The sequence below is a fragment of the Haliaeetus albicilla genome, chromosome 14 (assembly GCF_947461875.1).
Source record: "Haliaeetus albicilla chromosome 14, bHalAlb1.1, whole genome shotgun sequence".
Taxonomy (NCBI): Eukaryota; Metazoa; Chordata; class Aves; order Accipitriformes; family Accipitridae; genus Haliaeetus; species Haliaeetus albicilla.
This window is the reverse complement of record NC_091496.1, coordinates 3,297,153-3,320,366: the sequence shown is the minus strand read 5'-3', so window position 1 is coordinate 3,320,366 and position 23,214 is coordinate 3,297,153. Positions and strand designations below refer to the sequence as shown.

General features: G+C 45.8%; 1 protein-coding gene across 2 annotated transcripts in view; it reads right to left on the bottom strand.

Annotated features, from left to right (window-relative positions):
• Positions 1–23,214, bottom strand: part of PLXNA4 (plexin A4) — a 455,411-nt gene that overhangs the window by 152,696 nt on the left and 279,501 nt on the right. For both annotated transcript variants that reach the window (XM_069801537.1, XM_069801538.1), the window contains exon 5: positions 5,723–5,823. In XM_069801537.1, the coding sequence (XP_069657638.1) occupies positions 5,723–5,823 (101 nt within the window). The remainder of the gene's footprint in view (positions 1–5,722; positions 5,824–23,214) is intronic.

The following is a 23,214-nucleotide window of genomic DNA, read 5'->3' as shown; positions in this document are numbered from 1 at the left end:
ACTATCTGTTAGAGCTCAGAGTGGCACAGGACTGGCTGTGATATTCCACCCTCCTGCCCTGCTGGGTTCCTGACCCCTGATCCATACAGCCCTTCCCAGTAACCCTTCCCCACACAGCACTGGAGATATACTCCCTCCTCTGCGCTAGTGGAGGAAAAGACTGGGAAGGAAAAGAGAAGAGGTGAAGGGGAAAAGAAAGAAAAAAACTCAGCCTGAAAGACAGTCACAGTCTTTCAGACAGCAGAAAGTCAAGCAAGAAAAAGACCCTTCAAAAAAAGGTCTTATTGCAGCATCTGTAGGCAGCCTAGGTTACCCGAGACTCTCTAGTGATTCAGAAGACTTTGACCAAGAAAGTTAAAGCCAGGGACGATCAATGAGCCTCTGCATCGGGTTACCTGCTGAGAGGAGACAGCGGGAGCTGCACTTTGTAACTTTTTCTTTTTTTTCCCTGGTCTGGCAATGAGTCTGAGCATGGATAACAAACCTCCCTCCCCCTCCACACTAATTCCTCAGTCCCTAGAAAACAACTTGTTTAAGTGCCTTTTTCCTCCATATCGTGTTAGAAATGAGAATTGTAATTTCTGCGTACACAAGTATCCTGCAGCTACAAGGCAGACGGGAAGAGCAGGACATGGAAGGCAACTTCCCAGATACTGGGGTAGGTGTCTGCTGCCAGAGGACAGCATAAAACCCTTCTGAACAGGGCTGTCCTTTTGTGGGAAGACCAAAAAACTCTCATATGGCTTCTCAAGTGTCTCATAAACACCATCTCTGTTGCTGCAGCTATCCAGTTAATCCACCGTCAGCTCAGCTTGAGTAATCAGGCGTACCACATTTTGGTCATCCCTTGACTAACCCCGAGCCAAAGGGATCCTGGAAGGTGGCTGGTATGGCCCATATCTAAAAGTCTTCTGTCTTTCCTTCATTCATGGGGTGAGGATGCCTACAGGAGGCCAGTGCATCCTATTCCCATGGTTCAGTAGGGCACATGCTCTCCTGGCACGTGCTCTGCAACTGGGGTGGAAAGCCAAGAGAGCCACCTCGAGTCCCTAGGTGAGGTTCTTGGGTGCCAGAAGGACACACGAAGGACATGTGCAGCTCCTCACAGACAAGCAGAGGGGTGCAGAGAGCAGAGCCGACTCCCGGCTCTGCTACCTCCACAGTAGGACAGACTGGTGATGTTTAAACAAGCCCTCTTCCCTCCGCAGCAAATATCAGTTCCTTCAAACCAACAGTGTTTGTTGACGGCCTGCTTTGCTCAGTCTCTAGAGCTGGAAAAGACTTCTGGGGGAGAAGGAAATCACAGATGCCCAAATGTTTCATTTCAATTAAAAAAAAAAAAAAAGTAATGCTTCACTTCAGAATGACTTTTTACTTCGAAATTTTAAGCAATTTACTAAAACCTGAAGTAAAATCCCCAAATAAAACTTCTGGTGTCTAAATGAATCATTCTCCAATTCCTAAATGGTATCAGCCCCTTCTAAAACTGCTTTCAAGAACATTTCTTATTAAAAAACATAACTGGCCCACTACAAGCCGGAAAAAAAAAAGTTTTGAAACATCACAACTCCTCCCAGAAAATGGGACTATTTACCTCTGTGATTGCGACTTATGACCTGCCAGCCAAGGATTCCCTGTAACAGCGAGGGCAGATGCCAGAAGCAGGAGGAGGCTGGTGCCGAGGGACTGCATCCTCGCTTACGGACAGCTTGTGCATGTTCGACTAGTCACCTCAAAATTAGACAGAGGCTACATGAGGATGAAATGAGGCAGCACAGCTAAAATCTAGGAGCAGCAGCTAACATAACAGAGCCTGGGACAGGTCCCTTCTGCACCCAGCAAGTCAGCATATTTCCCCTTGATGAAGTGTTGCCTCTCCCTATAGGGATGATGCTGGTTTTCTGCCCCAAATATCCATTCTGCTGGCAGATGGGGTGTTAAGCACAACCCAGAGACACTGTGCAGGGCTGAAAACTTGCACGATCACCATGTGCACATGGATCAGTGCTTGTGCACGTCTGCTCTGGAGCTGATGCGGGGCCAGGCGGGGATAGTGAGGGCTCATTCAGCTGCAGAAGGGTTTATCCCTTCTCTGGGGGAAAAAAGCCTCAGCTATCTCTGCCCCTCTGCATGGGAAGGGGAAAGGAGGTAGAGGAGGGTCATTGTTTGGATATGGATGGAGACAGAAGAATCTTGCCGGGGGGGTTTAGAGGGGTTGTCAGCTATTGCACGGCATCTTTGGACGCTGCTGCATCTGACATAGGAAGAAGCTGCAATTCATTTCAGGCTTGGAGAAAACTTTGCTCTGCTCTCATCCCTCTCTGCAGCCCCCCGTTCTGGTTGATGACATTGCTTCGACCTTCCGACCAGGCACCAAGTGCCTCCGTGCCAGCTATTAGCTTTTCAGCCTGGTTCCTCCCCCCTACTCCCACCCCGGCCCCTCTCCCTCCCCTGGAGACCCATGCAGCAACCGAGCGCCACATTTTCAATTTACACCAACTAAATGATTCATCGCCGCCTAAAGAGGCCTGAACAGAGCCCAGGAGGGGAGCAGAGCTACAGCAGGGAAAGGGGGGGGGGGGACAAGATCGGAGCTAAAGATACAGAGATGAAAAGCTCCAGTGACCTGCTCTATATCAGCTCTCCTCTCTTCGGGGCAGAAACCAATCAATCCTTCCCCCCCTCCTTTCTCCTGCAGCCGTCTGTGGGTCTGTCTGTCTCATTCTCTCTCAGCGGACTCGAGTTTCTCGGTGTAAGGTTAGGACAGCAGAGCTGTGGAAATCGATTCCTGAGCCCTGGCACACCGCCCTCCACGCAGACAGCCCAGCTCCGCCGTGAGACGATGGATGGAGAGCTGTCCCCAGGCATCCCCAGACCTCTTACGTGGTGGGAGCGGATAGCTTCGAAATGGGGGTCTGGGGAAAAGGGTCAGCGTCAGCCCTTGAAGTGCAAATCCCAAAATAAGAGAGAGACGCATGGGAGAGACAAAAAAGATCGATGCTGTACCCCATCTGGCAGTTTTCACCTGTCTCCCAGTCTACCACTGTTCCTCTTGATGGTTTATACTGGAGGAGGAAGATGAGCGAAAGGCATGGCTTTGCCCACAGGCAATCTGGTTTCCAGTACCACCCTACCCCAGATCCTGCACAGCCTAACTGCTTCCTCCATCCCTTCCACAAAACAGCTCCCACATCGGCATGGCTGGATTCAGCCGTGCACTGGAAAGCCCCTGGGATTCCTGACTGGGAGGGAAGAGAGAAGGGTTAGCACTTCACGAGGGGAAATGCTTATGGCACATTTCCCCAGAGGTCCTTGTGCAGCAGTCGTTGATGATGCATCCCACTTGAGGAAAGGTCTATTAATGAATCTTAAGGGGTTCAATGTGCACAAAGTTCTAATAAGAGACTTAGTATCATGGCACTCTTACCCTGAATATCCTGCACAGCCAAACCTTGTTGAATGGGATGTAATTGGCTCCTCTGCTCTCAGGGCTACCTAAAAGGATGAGGAAACTGAGACCCAGAGAGGAAAATCTGAGGCTGCACTGAAAACCCCTTCCAAACCTGGACTGGAAATCAGATTTCTTGACTGCAGTGGAAACTAGGGGGAAGGAACATACTGGAGTGGGATTTGGTAACATTTGCCTTCCAACTGCTTCAAAAAAATCCACAGGGAATTAATCTCAGTGACCCTGCTGCAAGGTACATAAATAAGAGGTGCCTCTCTTTTCCAGATAAGGAAACAGAGGTTAAGTGACCAGACGGAGGAGGGCATGGGGATCCTGCCATCAAGCAGGTCCAGACTGTGAGGCCAAACTTCTCCTTGAAGGACCGAGTCTGTACAGGAGTTTCTTGTTCTGAGTCGATGCTACCAACCTCACTCATCACCAGCCATCACATTTCTGACACCCCTTCACAATAAGCTGCTGGGCAATCTGCAGTTGTCTCTGCCCCTTTTCTCTCCTTTGGGGGATTTATTGCTGGATGTATTGATTGCTTGTTGCCACTGACCCTGGATGGTAGGAGATGAATTATCTAGCATTGCTGTGATACAATCAATGGCCAAACTCATGCTTTTCTATACCGCCTGCACATAGTCTGTGCTGTCCCTCCATTGACAGCAGAACACTCACTGCTCTGTAGGATGGTTGCAGGATAAGATGAGATGGAAACATATTATAGAGCTGTATATCAATTGGAAATATCCTCAGGTCAGCAGGATGAAAGTTTCACGGGTTCGTGCCTACCAGACCGCAACCCAGGACTGGTTTGCCAAGGATCCCTTGAATGATTCCAGAGCCTGAGTCAAGTTTTTGGACAAGTTTTGGGATGGATCACCTAGATCTGATCTGAAATTAAGCAGACTGTCATGGCTTTGGATGAGGTTCACAGAAGCTAAGGAGCATCCACAGAAGGTTGGAATATGGTACAGGTTTGTTCCCTTTTCTTCTGCTCCAGAAAGAAGAGGATCGCTTCAGCTGGATCACTGTCTCCACCAGGAGAGTTTGCAATGCAACAGGAAGAATTCAGAGGTGAACTCGGTGGGAGAAGACAGACACACTGCAATAGCAGGGTCCATCAGAAAAACCCTCCATCGCTGCCAAGGGCACTAGAAACTTGGAGTGACAGCACCCTGCAGAGCCACGCTCAGCTAGAGACATTTAGTTAGACAGATCCAATGCACTTTCCAGCCTCTGTCTCTGCTGAGAGGTTCTTGGCAAAGGAGACCACCCTGCCACTCATAGCCAGGAACTCAGCCAACCTGACACCTCCCTCTCCACAGCTTTGGCAGTGGGTTCCCCTGAGGAGATCACTGTCAGTGAAGGCTGCAGAGAGGAAACTTCAAGATCAATAGCATCATTAAAAAGCCTACAGAAAACAAAGCCGATGAACTAATCTCCCAGTCCTGAGGACATCTGGATCCAGTGCTCCTTGCGAGGCACTGGATAAGCCAATACTGTAGAATAATGAAATGGTGGAATGAGATCCCTTCTTGGCCTGTTATACAGAAGCCCAGGAATGTGGATATAGACAAATTTGCTCAACATCCTGGCCAGATAAGCCAAATGAGGAGTTGGCTCATTTGTGCTCATTTGGCACAGTTGAGTTGACCCACACAGGACAAACACTCAACTTCAGGGTCAACATTTTCCCACAGTGAGCGTACAAACCATAAGGTCTCCTTGAAATCTAACTTGGGGTGGACCCCATGATGCTTACAGGGACCTGATCCCTCTCTAAGGGCAATGGAGATCATGGCAAGTCTGAAAGAGGAGAGGTTTAGGTCAGCAGTGGAAAGTTGGAGGTGCTGAGACAAGTGTGTGAGCCAGGTTGCTAGTCAGAGCCAAACTGCCTTAAGCAATGGAAACAAGAAGGTAACTGTCACCCAGAGAAGAGCTGCTGGTGGGTTTGATTCAAAGCACATCAGGGTGGACAGGTGCTTTCCTGGTGCAGTCAGCAGACTGTGGTTGAGGAGATCTGACCAGTCTCTACCACCCTTCTCTTCCCTTGTCTTCCAAAAAATGCTTCTGTTAAACAAAGTCTCCCCCAGCAAGTCCCAGAGACCTTGCTGGAGGTACCTGGGTGACTCATTGGCTCACCTAGTTCAGCCAGGGACTGAGACAGCATTTTGCATCTCTGCCATGTGTCATCACAGCCGTTGAGGGAAGATGGTTGGCAGAACAGCGGGGCTGGGATGGTGGCAAACACCAGCAGGTACTTACGTGTTGTGAAGAACACACCATCCACAGTGAGGGTCGCCTGAGCCCAAGCACTCGCTGCAGGTCTCGTACTGGCTACACGACTCCACGGGCACCCGAGTGAGCTGCAGGAGGAAAGGGGACAACCTGTCAGGCTTTTCACAGGGCTCCGTAATGCCCATAATGACTTGACGGAGGTGCCACCCTCCCTGTCCTCTTCCCCTGGTGCCTGTCCTCCCGGAGGGACATCCCCGTAGAGCTCGGCAGGCCTGGGGCAGAGGGATGTGGCTGCAGATTGCTCGAGTTCAACCTGGTGCAACCCCTGTCCAGATCAGCAGTCAACTTGGTGCAACCCCTGTTGAGACCAGCACGTCCCCTGTGACCTTGCCCTCTTCCCCATGGCCTTTCACACTTCCGTGCCAGATGACCTCACTTGCGGAGCTTCATTGCCAGTCGTCCTCATTTGCAGTTTCACAGGGAATCAGCAAATCAGGCAGGCTGTGTGCAGACCTGGCACCTTGAGACAATTAAACAACGTGTGATCTTCTGCAGCAAGTTGAGCTCACTGGATCTCAACGCTCTCCTACACTCTGGTTGTGGACCTTGTTGCTTTCTGGCTTCCTGTGAGAACTGAGGTCTCGTGATCTCTGTTTCTCTCCCATGACCTCCCACACCACCACCGGTCCCAGGAGAGTCTTAGCTCCACTCCCCATTGCCCAGGCACCTTTCCAACCATCAGTGTCCCATCCCTGGAGAGGTTGTTGCCACCAGGAGAAGGACAAAGGCTACCAGCCTGGGTATCGAACGAGCTTGCTGTTGCCCTGACTCTGCAGCTCAGAAGGCATTAGAGGTGGACCTGAAACACCCATCTGCTGCCAAAATACTGCATGTTATTATCTTTTTTTTCTTTCTTCCTTTTTAATTAAAGTATTTCACTCAGAGATTTCAAAGACAGAAGGGACTGCCTAGCCTGACCTCCTCCTGTCTAATGGACTGGAGCCTTTTGATTCCTATTAGGTTTTGTAAGCCCCTTACTTCTTTTGAAGCCAAACGCACAATTTGGGCCAAATGACCTGATAGTCTCTTTTCCATTGAATAAGCTTCAGAGAGCTTCTATAATGTACAGTCAATTGCCAGTGCCTTCACCCCAGCTCATGTCAGCAGGGAGAATTTATTCCTTCAGATGATATAGCGTGGTATTATCCTGATGAAACACCACTGAGAACTACCAACTATAAACAGCAGAACAGTTACTCGTGACAAATTACAAAGGAATACACCTGGATCCTAGTGCCAATTTTTTACTTGGTGCAACATTCTAGAGAGTTTGAGCTGTGAAGTGACAGATTAAGATTCATTCTGATTGCAACTGTAAATGAAACAAGAACTGGCTTTTATATATAAATATATATCAGGCAAAATTCCAGCTATTTATGAAGACCTTTTCTGTTTGTATCAGAAATTGTCTTCTTAACCCCTATACAGACACCCCACATGGTAGTTGATAGTTTATGAGCAAAAGCTGAAAATCTGTATTTTTACCTCTGGCAAGTGGCAGCAGCTTTAGAAAACTTCAGATAAAAATATGGTGGGATTTATTTACCATTGCACCATTGCCTGTGTCAAGTCACCCAAAGAAACCAACTGCTGCTCCTGAAAGCTTTTAATGAAAAAGGAAGAATGTGGGAAAAAAAAAAATCCCAAACCTTTCTCAAATTTAATCTACTGCCATGAGCATAAGAACATAATCAGGACAGATCACTGAGCAACGAAAATGGGAAGATCAAAACAGGGAGCGAGTCATTGAAACTTCTGTACATATCAAGAACTTTCAAAGGTAAGATGGCTTGGACATGAATGCAATTGTTCCACCTTCCTTAAGCTTCAGGTCAAGAAGGTATCAACTGTTCATCAATTATAAGTTGTATGCTCTAGGATTTCACCCAATTAGACTTATGTTGAACCCAATAGTCTGTGTTGCATCCAACTTCCAAAAAGACATACAATTTTTTACAAGAAGACATCAAAAGTTGGAGACCCTATAATTTCTTCTGTCAGCCATTCCCGCCTGTTATTTCCACCTGAGAAAAATACGTTGCGAATTATTTTTCCTTGATCACATCTAGCTTGACCATGTCTGCGCTGTGAACATCAGAGTACTTGCAGAAGAGGCAGATAATTCAGTTTTGAAAGACTGTAAATCTGCCATTCCCCAACCCAGATGCAATCGATTATGTAACGTCCACCTTGTAATTAGAAATTTGTGAACACAGTTGGGATTGGCTATGCAGTTCCTATCCAAACTACCCTCAGTTTAACATATGGTGCTGCTCAATTTATCCTCATTAGCTGTAGATAGTTTCTGTGAACCTCAGTTTCTGAGGTAGTTTACATCTGTCTTATAAAATGAGCCTTGTCTAAGAAGTTTAGATCTGAACATGCATTCTTCCAACATCTAGTGATGTTGGGTTTGAATGATGTAAGTCAAAATCCACTTGTGACTATGATATATGTACAAGAAAGAAGTCCTGGAGGACTGAAACTTGCTATTTCTTTGCAAATTTCTACAGAAAGAGTAGACAAAAAGTGGTCTCTGTAGGTATTACTATTATTATTATTATTTAATTAGCTGTCAAAGGATATCCAAGCTCCTTTCAGAGGCCGGAGGAACCTCCTGGGAATCCAGATCTTCATCTTTGCAGAAATGTTTCCTTTTCAGTATGTTTAGGGTACTCGGTCTCTATAGGATACAGTTTGTATGTTGTGTAGGAGCACACCTAGCTTGTGTCACTGTCCCAGAGCACAGCTATGTGGTATGAGCTTGCACCAAGCTACATCCCACCTCCTGTCAAGCACACCAGAATAGTAGGTGTCCTGTACACCAGAATAGTAGGTGCCCTGTGTCACCATTTGCATTGCTATGTGTTATTCCTGCTATATGAGACCTTTTGTGAGTTCACCTCAAGTACCATTATTGTGAGATTAATTAAAATTATACCATGCTGATAAATGTCTTGGGCTGCAAGTGTCAGACCTTCTAATTAATAAAGAAAGAAACTACAAAAAACAAAGGAGCTGAGACTGAAAGGAAAGCCACCTAGGGGTCATCAGCTGAAAAGAAAGAGAACATCAAGCAAATAAGGCACATCAGAGGTCTTATTTTCCTTTGGAACATAAACTGTAATTAATTCAGCTCAGCAACTCAGTTGAAAGTTTTGAGAACTGACCGTGCCTCCTGGGAGCAGTCAGCTTTTTATGCTGCCCCTAAAATATCTGAAAAAGAAAAGTCCATGCAGCCTCCCAATTACAGTGCCTTGCCATTATTCACTGTGATGAAGGGACTAGGCAGCGCTGAAGGTTGAAATCTCCATTGTAAACCAGACTGTGATTACTCCTTCCACCCCTTCTCCATCCTTGGAAAGTCTAACAAATTTTTCAAGGTCATTTCCCAACCTCTGTGAGGCTCCCTACCTCTGGTTCTCATTGGGGTGGAACTTGGATTCAATATTCTGCAGCAAATATAACCAGGGTCTCAGGTTATATGCAGACAGAGGATTAACAAAGCAACGTGTCCTTCATTTTGGGGCACCATGAGCCAGGTTTGAGTCATTTATATTCCTGCAGTGGTCGCGGCTTAACCGATATTTTTGGCCTCACTGTGCTACAGCAATATATGGATGTAAGAAAAGAGTGCTGTTGTTCTAAGGGCTTATATCCCATGTGTGATGAAGCACATATCCCCATTTTATCAATGAGAGCTGAAGCTGAAAGTGAGATCTCATGCAGCTGAAGTAGGTGCTATCTAAATGTCTTTGGAGATGTGGGCTTAAGGCATCTGAGCAAATTCACACAAGAAGTCCAGGAAAGACCTGATTACTGAACACTAAGTTATTAAGTACAATATATTTAGACTTTGGCTTCAATGAAATATCAAAGAAATGAAGGTAAGGTTCCTACAGATCCCTGTCCCCACACCTGATGGACGTCTAAGAGCTGCTGTGCTTCCAAGGCTCTGCCCATAGCAGAGCAGAGGGACAGATGATCCCTGATCATCCCTGAGGTAAGCAGCATTTCCAGAGCAGCCAGACTAACACAGGATTTCCAAAATCACTGCAGTGCAGTGGAGGGTGCGAAAGACCCAGGAACCTCCCCGCTAGCACCTTGCTCGAACAGGGGAGACCAAAGGGTCAGGACCGATATCCCTCGGGCAGCTTCAGCCTCTAGACTGTCCCCTACTCACAGCTATCCCGAGGGAGATGCAATCCCAGAGCCAGGGTCGGACAAGTGGTAAGGGCATCTGATGTCCTGCTCAAGGGCAGCAAGAAAACCACGAGCAGGTCCAGCTGCCATAGCTGCAGCAGGATTTGAAAGGTCATTTCACTTTGTCAACACATTCATCCACCAATCCCCAAAGAAATCGTTCATCGAGTTTCTGGCTCACAAGGACGTCTTGGAAAATCTGGCAAAATCTGCAAACTGCTGTACGGTTCAGAGCTCACCTGCTACATACGACTTCAGGGCTTTTCACACAACACCTGGGCTGTCCTCACCTCTGATCCAGCCTAAATTCCAAACTGCAGCTTCTCTAGCTCCCAGCCTCACTTCCACCCTCTATTTCTAGTATGAATGAACTACAGAAAGTCATTTAAAACAAAATGATTGAGGTTTTTGGATCTTATAGACAGTAACAGCTAATCCTGTTAGAAATTTGGCTCCCGCTTCCGCCATTATACATTCACAAAAGCTCCTGCTATGTGCTCAGTCATAATTTTCTGGCTCCCATTTTTGACTTTTTTATTTCAATATACATTACTTTTTTTTCCCCTTAAACTGCCAACATTCTGGTCAAAATGTGAATCACTGCTCAATCTCTGCTGTTATAATTGGATGTTAATACAGCGGCGGGATTTATTCAGTCTGATGGACTAAGTTAATTTAAATGTACAAAAAGACATCATAAGTAGCCAATTTCCTCCCCAACAGTCAAAAGATACACTTCCAAAACACTGAACAGTGACTCTGTCAAGCCATGTGGGTTCTGTGAATGCGGCTATCTTTCAAGACTCAGCCAGCCCCGAGAAACTGCAAAAAGATTAAGAGAGGAGCTTATTTGATTTCAAAGCCTTGAATAGAGAGTTCATGATAATACAGTTTATTAAATAGAGCAGGAAAAAACACCTAAGAAACCACTGGTGGCACCGGATTCTGCACCCTTAACAGAGTCAGTGAGGACGTTCGGTCACCTGCACGGCATCCCAGGATGCCAATTGTAATTTGGCCTGAATTACAGACAAAGGGACCTTGAATTCCTCTGTCATGTTCAAGATCCTGTGCCTCATCCACCTGACCTACAAACTCAGCAAGAAGCAGGAACACAGAAAAGAAAAGCCCAGGGAGTTGAAGCACATCTTAGTTATATTGGTAAGAAACAGGACTCAGACACATGTGAGGCTGTAAAACTGGTGGGCGAGGAGATGATCCTGCAGAGATGGAGAAGAGGATCTGGGTTTGATTCCAGCCTGGCACTCCAGCATGATAACTAAATAACTTGCCAGTCCCACAGGGACAGGGCATGTCATTTCTCGTCAGACACCCCCAAGCTCTTCCTCTTTATTGTAGCACGCTTCCCAGTAAATCCATGCTTACATACTTGGAAAACTGGAGGCTTTAATTAAGGACAGTTAATTGGAAGCAGCAGTAGCTGTCAAGGACAAATGACACAATAATTAAACTGGGGGGTCAATGTCCTGCTGTGTGGCAGGGTAAATTACCTGTCCAAATATTCTTTGTTCACAAAGGGCTTCCTACCTACAGCTGTATCTGTGCTGCTTCTCCTCTTCTCTTCACTGCCCTGAGCTGTCCTGCACATCTTCGGTGAAAGACGTCTTCACCCTGGCGTTGCCAGAGCAAATTCCCAGCCACAATCACACGCCAATCACAGGAACAGAGGTAAAGCAATGACAGATATAGAAAGATTTGAGGCCCACAGCCTCTGTGGCAATAGCCCCAGAAGCCTTTGGGGTAAGGCTGAGAGATGTCAGTTCCCATCGGATGCTCTCACGATGACATCGCTACTGGTGCTTCTACAGCAGCGCAATTTTCTTGGCACACCTTGCAGTGCAATCCTCTTCTCCATGCCTCCCTTGGCAGGACGACCCTGCTTTACAGCTCGCTCAGAAAAGCCAAGTTGGGGACTTTGGGAAGGCTTCATTTCTGATCCATCAAGTCTGTAAACCTTGGCACTTGTGGGGAACAGCTCCAGCATGGGAGGTATGCAAAGCAAGGGTTTTGCCCTCTCACCAAAGTCTGTCTGCAACATCAGAGTCTAAGTCTAAGCTAGAAATCCAGGTTCTGCTGAAGGAGAGACCTTTGGCAGGGCAGGATTTGTCTGCTCTCTGTTTTTAGATGTCGGCCCAGGGATGAGATAAATCACACTCTGGGTGTTCCTATGTCTATCCACTGAATATAAAGGAGTCTAGACAGCCAGGTCAGATGGAGACTTTTACAACATACAGGTTGAATACAGGGTGAGGTGAATCTCACATCAATGCCATACTTAATTTTCTCCTATACCTTTAATCTTGCCACTGCAAACAATACCCAAACATGCTAAAGTCTCCCCTCTTCCTAATTGTAGTACCAGAATAACCAGTCACAATACAAAATGCATTTTCCTTAATCACTGGGAGAGTAGTAGAGGAAATCCACTGTGTCACATAGCTAGAAAAATGTTCCAGGAATTCAAAAGACCTTGTGTGATGACACGAACTGTGTTTGAACAAGTGCCTTTCACCATCTGCTCTGTAAATACAGCCCTCGTGCTTTGCTGCATCCAAGCTCATTCTTGCTCTCTGTTCTGGTTTATTTACAAAGGAACAGACACTCAAATAACAAAGATTATCTCAGTCCTTTTCTTGAAGGCTTGGCGGCTTCCCAGGTTCCCCCTTCACAACTGCTCAGCCTACACCCCGTGCTGTCCCTTCTTCAAAGAAGTCTACCACGGTATAATGACTCTTCTCCCAAAAGCATCAATACTCGAGGAGAAGCTAGGAACACATCATCCTGCTCCAAGTACAGCTGGCAACCTGGAGACTGAAGAGCGTGTGCCCAGAGGTTCCAGCATTGATTCTCATTCAGCTTTCCTCCCAATTCACTCTTGTTTTTTCCTTACCAAGAATGCAAAACTCTTCCTCAGCTGGGATAGCAACTGTCCATGCCATCGGCATGCCGACGTGCTCTCTGCACAAGGCAGGAAATTTATTAGGAATCCTTGTCCTTTGTAAAAATCACAGTTCATCAGCTCAGAGGTGTGGAAGGAGTGTCAAATGGTTTTACCCAAGCCTGACGAAACCAGCCACCTTCTTACCCACCCTGCAAACCATCAGCTCTGGCCAACCTTCTCTATAGTATTCAATCTGTGTTTCTCCCTGCCAGGTCTAGGTAGCTTCAGAACCCCCCTGCCTTGTTCACTGCTAAATCTTGATCCCACGGTCAAGTGTTTCAGTCTGTAAACTATAAAACAAATGAGGTTTGGCTAAGTATTTGTGTTCAAAAGCCTTCAAAATAGAGAGCCTCATGTCACAATTAATGCAGGGCCAGCCCAGGCTTAATGAGAGCCGGTGCCTGTGTGGTTACTGAAGCATGCCTGCCGAGCAAGGGATAGACTGTTACCCAGGCTGTATAAAGACTATATATAGATTTAATTGGGACCTGTAATGGAATTTATGTCATTGCAACGGGCTTTCTCAAAGTCCAGCATCACTTGAAGGCTCCTGGTGGAGGCATGAACTACTAAAACACAGGGAGAAGTTAATAGTTGTTTCTAATGGTGATGGCTACTTTCCAGGTCACCTTGTCCCACCACCTTTCCAGATGTTCCCATCCTCACCCTCAGTTACCAAGGAGCATCTTCCTGCAGATTCATTCACCTCAGCAGCCCTCTCAGGTAGCCTGTCATGTCTCCTTGTTGTGAGCTCCAATTCATTTAATCCTATCACCACTCCAAATCCCACCTTCATACCCTCATCATCTCCCTGGGCTAAGATGCCTTCATCCCAGTGTCTGGAGGATCTTTGCCTCATCTCTGTCCCCAGTCACCCCCACTCCCTCCTGGACTTCTAGCTCCACTGCTTGATGACCCATGTGGTTCATGAAGGATTGATCATGTTGATCTAATTCCCTTGTGCAGGATTATATGATGCCTACAAGCACTGCCAAGCTACAGAAATTGTGGCAGACGGACAGTTCAAAAAATGCCCCTTTCTTCAGTTGTGATCAGACTTAGAATTCCCCATAATAGCACTCAAAATGAGCTGTACTGGTTGGGATCAACACTCCACATATCCCAGCTCTTTGTCGTCAGCCATGGCCTTACGGCGCTAAAGAAAGCGTAAAAACAGGGTAAACATATATGGTAAGTCCCCAGTAGCTGCCCAGCCTTTGGCTATTTTAATTCAGGGGAACTTCTGAGTCTTAGGTGTCTCTATTCCATAACCTGAACAGACCTTTCTTTTAATTTTCCAGTTTACCTTTGAAATTACATTGACTTTTTCCATCCACAGCATACTTTGGCAGGGAGTTTCACAGCTCCAGAGTCCACTGCTCGAAGGGATCACCTCCTTTCCTTTGTTCAGGACTTGATTTTCAACAGTTTAATTTCATGCCCTGTAATTCTTGTATTTGCAGAGGTGGCGAACAGTCGCTTCCTATCCATCCCCCTCTGCCATTCACAACGTCACCAATCTCTACCACACGCCCCAGCTCACCTCTTCCCGGGCTGAGGAGTTCCTGCTTCTTCGGTCACCCCCCACATGGAAACCGCTCCATACCTCTGATCATTTTGGTTCCATTTCTCTTTTGACCATTTGTTTACCCTTGTTAGCCAAATGTTGGGCAAAAGAAGAGGCTACCTGGTGGCCTAGGTCACCTCTTCATAGCCTTCTCCTCCCTGGACTCTCAGGCACTGACCACATCACCAAAAACTATGAAGCTACCACCTTTCACAGGGTGTCACCTCTCAGCGTGAGGCACATATCCTTCATACCGTGCGTATCCTTCAGGCTCATCCCAGCTGCGAAAGAAAACACATCAGCTTAAACCGCAATTCAGACTGCTTTATCACGGGCTCAGCGGACGGCGGGTAACTCGTAAAGCTGCGTGCACTTGCTTGCTTTCAGCGGTGTGAGTTTACACCGGTACCGAGCTTCACACACCTCCTCAGAGGACACACTTCTTGCCACAAAAAGGGGTGTTTCTTTTACTCCCAGATACCCTCACACATACCCCCATTTCAACTCCTCTCATCACTGCCTCCTCTCCTTTTATAAGTCATTCTCCATGCGGTGCCATCAAATCTCAGCTGACACGAGCTCCGCAGCCTGCCACAGGCAGCATCAATTGGAGTGATAGCATCAGCTGAGGAGCGATGAGGTCACGCTGGTTAATCTGCAAACCAAAAACTGAAGATGTGAGGCAGGGAGAGCCATGATAACCTTTGCTTGCAGTTGATCAGGCTGCAGCAAACATACACTAACCCAGCCTAGAGACACAAAATTGGGATTTTCCAGGGCTATTACGATACCTCTGCCTCTCCAGAGTGCTCACCACCAACAGTGTTACTGAATGTTTCAGCCAAGAGTTAACCAAGATCCAGGGAGAAAATGTGAAGCAGACTCTTCGCAAGCCCTTAAATATATGTCTCAGTTTATTAAATGAGAGAAAACCAGAGCGAGCTTACTGCTCGGCCGACGCCTGTGAGAGCTCTGTGCGCTTTCAAGGTTTGGGTGGTAATTAGTGCTGCCAAAAAGATAATGACCAGGCAGAGATGCAGGCAACTATTTCGGGGCATATCTATTTGCCTTGAGGTACCTCTGCTGTTTGTTTCAGTGTGAAATAAGTGAGAAGAAGTTCCTAGCAAAGCCCAGCTCCCTCTCTGCAGCACTTTAATTCCTGGAGGGCTTGAAATGCAGAATTCCTACTGAGCACAATGGGAAGTTGCTCCATCCCAGCTCCCAGTGCCCATATTTCAATGGATTAAGTGCATAACGTAGTGCAGCAAGCACTACACGTGTTTTCCCAGTTTTCTCAGACATACATCTTGCCATAAAATGAAAGTTCAGGGACATTTAATTCAGGGATCATATAAATGCATAGCATTTGAGGTCAGAAGGGACCATTAGCTCATCTGTTCTCACCTCCTGTACATCACAGGCCACTAAATTTCTCCCATCTACCCTTATACTGAATCAAATAATCTGGTTTTAGCTAAAGGATGTTGCCTAGAAAGACTTCACATTTCAAAGTGGAGATACCAAGAAATGGAGAATCCTCCATTTCACGGACAGTTTGTTCCAGTGGTTAATCACTCACACCATAAAAAGCTTGTACATGCCTTACTTTTCACCTGAATTCATTGGGCTTTAGCTTCCAACCACTGATTCTTCTTCTATTTTTCTTCTCTGGATTGAAGGGCCCTTTACACTTGCTGTTTTCACCCCATGAAGGTGCTCAGACATGCAAATCGAGCCTTCAATTCCTCAATCTTCTTTCTGATAAATTAACAGACTGAGATTCTCTCAGTCCCTTTGAGGAAATCACACCTTCCCACTCCCTACAAATAATTTTTGTGGGTCTTTAGTGCTCCTTTTCCTATCTCTCCGTGCTGTTTTACAAAAGGAGACTCCAGAGCAGACCGCAGAGCATGACTACTACTCTCCCACCCTCTTGCACTCCTTCAAGGATGCAGGATGGTGTCAATCTGTTTCTGCTACGGGCTAGACTAGGAGAAACCCTTTGCAAGGAGGTAAAGAAATGACCTGCTCTTCCATTTCAGTCATTGCTTTCTAGGACACGTCTCCCACTTTCCAGCCTGACCTATATTCCTTTTTATGAGACACAGAAGTTTGCATGTGTTTTGTTTGAGGGAGCCGAAGTCACCCAACTGCTCTGTCATCATCTTCATTAATGCTGAGCTAATCATTGCACCACTGAATATTTTATCCCCAGGATTTAATATCAACTTCCACTCATTCACAAAAATTTTCAATAGCTTTGGGCCCAATATTAAACCCTGGAGAATACCACTAGGAAAACCCTCAGGCTTTTTGAGAGCTGCCAAGTATTAAGCCATTTTCAGAGATGTCTTTTTGCTATTTTTAGCTTTTTATTTTTAGCTTTTTTTTTCCTAATGGGAACAGGCTGTGCTGTTGACTCAAGGGCTGTACAGAAAGGTAAAGACGGGGCATCCACATAATAAAATTTCACTATTTCCTTAAAGAATAAATCACCTATTTCCTCAAAGAATGAAAAATGTCTTATTTTTTTACAAAAATATGCTACCCAACTGCCATTTGGCCCAGTTCAGGAGGAAACATCAGAAGCTTCACACTTATCCAGGGACATTACTGCTTAGTATTACCCCTTCTAACCACCATGAATCACTAAAGCAGGGGTCTCACTGATGCACCTAAGTTGTGAATATATACCCTAGGATATTCGAAATAGGGCATTTCAGATCTCAGGTGTGCAAGTCACCCTCAGAGGGGCCCTGCACTATCCAGTGCCTGTATATCGTAGCTTTACACTTGTCTAAAACACCTCGGTGAATAACCTGAAGTTAGATAGGATCAATCTGGGCACTGGAAACCTGTGGGGCTGATAAGAAATGTGGCTCCTGAGGCTGAGATGACCCCCAAAATTGTGGTTGCCCTGTGACTACAGGCACCGCAAAGGTGCAGCAGCATTGATACAGCTGGTTTTGCTGACATCCAAAAGTATGCGTGGGTCATCCTTTCTCCTGATTCCTGGTGATAACTCTGAATTCAGAGATCCTTTGCACGGGTCCCTAAGCTTGTGCAGGAGCACACAAGGCTCTTCATTTCTCCAATCAGTTTCTCTTTCCCTTGCACTCCTGTAATTTTTTCACATTTTTCTCCAGCCAAAGCAGAAAGCTGAGACTCCCACTGCACCTTTCTTTTTATGGAAAGACATACACGGCGCCCAGATTTCTTGGGAAAAAACAGCTGGCATGAGGATCTGTAGAGAAACAGAACCTTTGTCCCTATAGGTAACTGATGCAAATCTGATTTAAAGCCTTCAACACTCCCCGGTACTGCTTTGGTACCGTATGAAACAGCGAGATCTCATTTCAGCTCCTTGCTGCCAGGCATTGAACTCACAAAAGCCGCTGCTGAGCAGGAGCGCTGCCCGGGGGGGGCCAAGGACCGGGTCCGGCAGGGGTGACCATGTTGGATGACTGCAAGATGAACACTGCCAGCTGGCCTGCGCATACAGCATGGAGACCCAAGAGACCCCACAAAGCCTTTGCCAGCTCCATCCAGGCGGTTCTCAAACTGGCATCTTGAAAAAGAGCAGGATTAACCTACTGAAGCGTCTTAAAGGAGCCCTCCACCTCGAAGATCAAAGGCAAACTGGCTCCACGTCTCTTCTTACACCTGCCTCCCTTGTGGGCATCCCTTACAAAAGCCCACAATCTGATTTGGACTGGGGTATTTGCTCAGGTGCATTTCACAGCGCACCACTCCATGCAAAAAAAAAAAAAAAAAAAGAGAATACCAACCTAAAAATACCCTTTTGTTCCTGGCCACAAAGAAGAAGGGAGCCCCGTTTGGTACATAATGCCAGGGGAAAGGAATGAGAGCAAGGAGGAGGGCCAGGCCCTCTGAAATACAAGCCATGCCATGCAGCAAAAAGGACTTGCTCCTCCTGTCCACCTCCAGCAGCCGCGACAGTGATGCTCCCTTGCTCCCAGGGCAGTCCCAGCACCTCCCGGCAGGGCTGGCACACATGCACACCGCCGGCATTGCAAGTGACACTCGTGTCTCTTGGCAGGACCCTCCTGACCCTCCTGGACCCTTTTATCCAGGTCTCACCCACATCCCAAAAAGAAGCCAGTGGCTTCAAGGAGTTTGGAGGCTCCTTGCAGAGCTCAGGGCAGCTGAGCTCCCTGTCTCAGTAGCAGGAGCAGTGACCTCCTCGTTGCTCCCTTTCACTCCTCCTTTTCTTCAGCTCGTGCAAACACGTGCACAAAAGGGCCAGCGCTGCACCGGCGGTCCTCAGAGCCGTTCAGGAAGGGGACGGGGAACAAAAAGCATCAGGGATTAGAAGAAAGTCAGGCGTAGCGCCGAAGTGGCTGTCCAAAGGTCAAACACACATAAGCTTTTATTGGCATGAGAACCGACACCACTTTTATTAAAGCAATCTAGCCGCTATCGAAGTACTGCTGCTGTGGCCACGCATACCTTGGTTTAAGAAACCCTCTGATGCGTAGACTGGCCAAAGCGGAGGGAAGCTGAGGGAGGTGAAATCCCCTGTCCAGAGGTCTGTGCACTGGATCTGGCCTCCTTTCGGCCACGACAGGCTCACAGCACCCATAGGATGAGCAGAGAGGACCAGAGGTATCGGTCACCAGGCGTCACGCTCCTCCCCAGCCGTGCAGACACGAGCGTGCGCGCTCCCGTGCATGCACACATGCAACCCTGGCAGCTGGCTAACGGCATTTGCAAGCGCTGGCAGATTTATACCGTACAGAAAGGGGCTGTGGGGAACAGGTTTTTTATTTACCGGATTCCATTTCACACCGGTGAACCGTAAAATTATAACTACAGCTTTTCTCAGACTTTTAGCGATCTATGGTATCTGTCTGTCTGTCTCTTACCTAGCCGCACGCATGCAGTGTGGTGGCAATAATGTATGTCCTGAAGGAACAATATCACCTCTGCTTCCCGAGGATTACAGCCTGCCTTTTCCAGAAACAGCAATCCCTGCCCCTGGTTTATTAACCGAACAGCAGGCGTTGAGAAAAACCCTCACCCGCACAATCAGGAGAGTGGTTTTCTCAGCATTTATGGAGAGCAGAAAATTAGGAATGTATAATAAAACCAGAGGACAGCTGAGGATCAACTTCAAATCTTACCAAAATAATAGGTGGGGAGGAGAGTTTCCTTCCAGTTGCCTGGGCTTTTACCTGAGGTGAGCTGTATATCTCCCGCTTTAACTTCACAAGTTATAATACCACCTTTTTGGCTCATGCTTTAGAAAAACGCAAGAGCTCATGCCCCTGTTCATTTAACTTCAGCAAAGGATGCACAGATTTCATAGGTATCTGTCCCACAGGGAGTGAAGGAAAAATGGTATTTTGTACTTATTTTATTTTTTTGTTTCAGCCATTGCTCCTGAATCAGCATCTCCAAACATCCTTTCCCTGTTTGGAGATCTTATTTACATCTTTGGAGACAGAAAGAGCCTGTGAAGGAGGGAAGCCCAGCCAGGTAGAAGCACAGCTCCCTGGCCAGAGGCCCATATCTGCACAAGTTATTTAATCTCCAATTCGCTTCATGTAGCCAATGTGTCTCTGAAAGGGTCATAAACACCATCCAGGACTATTTATCTCCATTGCTTATTAAGGGAGCCTATACAGGAGGTGGGATGAATCCATCGTGCACCTTTTTTCCGCATGCACAGTGTATCTGCAGCTCACGAGGATGTTGCGAAGCTCCGGGACTAGGGGAATTGCCTGGCACTAATGGTGGATGTTTAGAAAGGCATGTACTGAATCCCTGGAAACATTTAGCTCATAGGGTTTGTTTTCCTAAAAGATATGCAGTATTGCTGAGCTGGGGGCTCAGAGCAGACATCTCCCTGAGGAGTTCTGTGACCTGAGTTATGCAGATTGCATTAGACATTGTGCTTGCCTCTTCTGGCTTTCAATTCTATGAATTTATAAATAGTCGCCAAATAGTTTCAATGATAATTGTCAGCCTGTGCTGAAAAGAGCTTAACTAGGCATACAGACCTTATGTAAAAACTTTATTATTATTATTTTTATTATTATTATTATTATTATTATTGATGGGGTTTGTGTTGCTCAGCTTTAAACTACATTTCCTCTATCAGGATATAGATTTCAGAAGACAAGTTGTCTGACCCAGCGACCAGGCCCATAATGGGACTGCTACAGTAATTGCCATATTTGCAAGACGAGTATGAATTGCTGCTCCTAGATTAGCCACACGACAGTGGAGATGAAGTTTATCATCACCCCAAACGTGTTTTGCTTTCTGCTGATGCATGAATGTTCCAGCAATTAGTTTGCTGTGTTAGGGTCCCCTTTTCTACATATTTTTCCTGAGGTTTTATATTGGAGCTTTTGTGAACTCTTGACAGTATAGGTTTCTAAGACCATTCACAGTGAAATGACTATTCCAGCACCCTCAAATGTTAGGCCCTGAATCTGAATTTTCTGCTATTTTGCAGTGCATTACAGATTTAGAGCATCTGTGATACTGGCAAGGCTGGGAAAGAGGAGGATGTTCATTGGTGCTGTAAGAGGTGTTTACCAAGTTGAGATTAATTAATTGAATTCCCATCTGATTAGACCAGGTAGCAGAGCTTCAAAAAAGCCCCTGATCCTCTCCTACTGATTTGCTCCAAGATATTGGAGAGCTGTCCTGGAAAACAGTGATATTTATAAAGAAAAGAAACCAAGGGGAATGCAAAAAGGAGCACATCATCAAGGTTTCAAACAGAGGACCCATCTTCCAAAATCCCAGTTCTGATTCCCATCCACAGAATAAGTCCATACAACCAAAACCGAGTCACATCCTCCACAGCCTGCTCTGCCCCAAGTGCAGTGTGTTAATGAGAAGAACAGCACAAGACGGATTCTCACCTGTACTTCCAGCTACTACACTAAGAGGTCTGGAAGATAATGAAAGCCGAAGAATTCATTATCTTCTTGCCATTTTAGATGTTGTTCCCTTTCCATTTTTTTTTCCCTATTGCATTTTTTTTTTTTTCATTATTACAAATTTCGCAATTTTCCATTACTAATTCCTCAACTAACAAGAATCCTAAACATTCTTATATAGGTAATTATGGAGAGGACTTATGTATTTAAGTGCCCTGTAGCATCAGTGAGACTATCACTGGTAGTTCTTACTACTTGACCTCTTCTGAATTCCTAAATTTTAATTTAGAGTATCCCATTAAAATTCATCAAAATTGTCTTTTTGAATGAAAAATTAGATTGACTCAACAGATTAGTTTGACCCCCCAAATCATGTCTGTTTTCTGCTGAAATCTTAATCTTTTCATAAAAGAATCTAAAGAATTAATTTTCTTATGACTCGTAATAGGTGTGATTTACTGGTCTGATCTCAGTAAAATTCCATTTCAACAGACTATTTAGTCATAGTTTAGTATTAGCTTCTCCATTTCCTTGGCTTTGTTTGTGATTTTTTTTAGGGTTTTTTGTACAATTTGTCAAGCAGAAGTTGATGCATGGCTCTTCTTGAAAAGGATAGCGTGGAGACCAATTAGTCAACCTAGAAACTGGCAAACTCCTCCTAATATGACTGCATGATTGCCACAAACTGGCAGCTAAATAGAGATCTATCTAGCTTTTAAAAATATTAACCTTTTTGTTGACTCTTCCATTTATTAGAAGGTTTATTCTTTGAACAACGAGATTGATACAGCAAAAAGCAGAGCTAAAGGCCACCAGCTATCCCATCATCACACAGATGGGTAGCAAATGCCCAGGGGTGCTTTTAAGCATAAAGACTCACTAAGAAACCATTTTGGCAAAATAACTGAGATTAAAGCACGAGTTAGAAGTTCGGTTTGTATAAAATGCTTCCTTAATTACTTAGGAACTGGCAGACTTAATAAAACCTAATAGCCACCCCTCTCTGCCTCCTATTTCTGCTGTCAAGTTGAGCCAGATGTTTCATAAAAGGTGCAAGCATCCTACAAAAGGCAGGGCCTTGTATTAGATATCTCTGTATTCTCTAATACCTAGGGACTTGTTTATAATCTGAAGAACTGCAGTTAAGACTTCTTCTAAACTTCTAGGTTAATTATTTTTTTTTAATTAAAAATCACATTAAAACACTAAGCTCCAGAACTCTTTTTTTCTTTTTCTTTCCTACCTTTTACTTGCAAATGCATCTCCATGGGTGCTGTTCACAATGAAAGCTTGAGGTGAAAAATAGAAATCACCACCTTATTCATTGTCCTGGGGGAATTCTCTCCTGCAATGAACCCGCAGAATCACTGCCAGTGCTCACTGCAAGGACTGAACTGCAAGATGGGTTGTGGTTGGGGCTGGTTGGGAAAGCACCAGCAGAAGAAACTTCCATGGGGAGATGCTTGTTCACTGAATTCAATGCATCGACCACTGACAGATTGCAATGAGCTGTTATTAGGCTCAGCACATCAAAGAGGGAGTAGAAAACTTCCAGTAATTTGCAAGTTGTGCACCTGAACTTAGAAATGCTGAGCTGGTTTTGGAGCAAAAAGAAGAAACTTTCCCATATAAACCTTTCCCCAGTAAGGAATTAAAGGATCAGGTATTATGCTCAAAATACCTGTGGTAGCAGTTTATCTGGGAGAGTGGCAGGGGTAGGAGGTGAGCAGGAGCTCAGACCCAAAGCACTGAAGAGGAAGGGTCTGAGACAGAAGACTCTTCAATAGAGCATCATTTGGATAATCATATA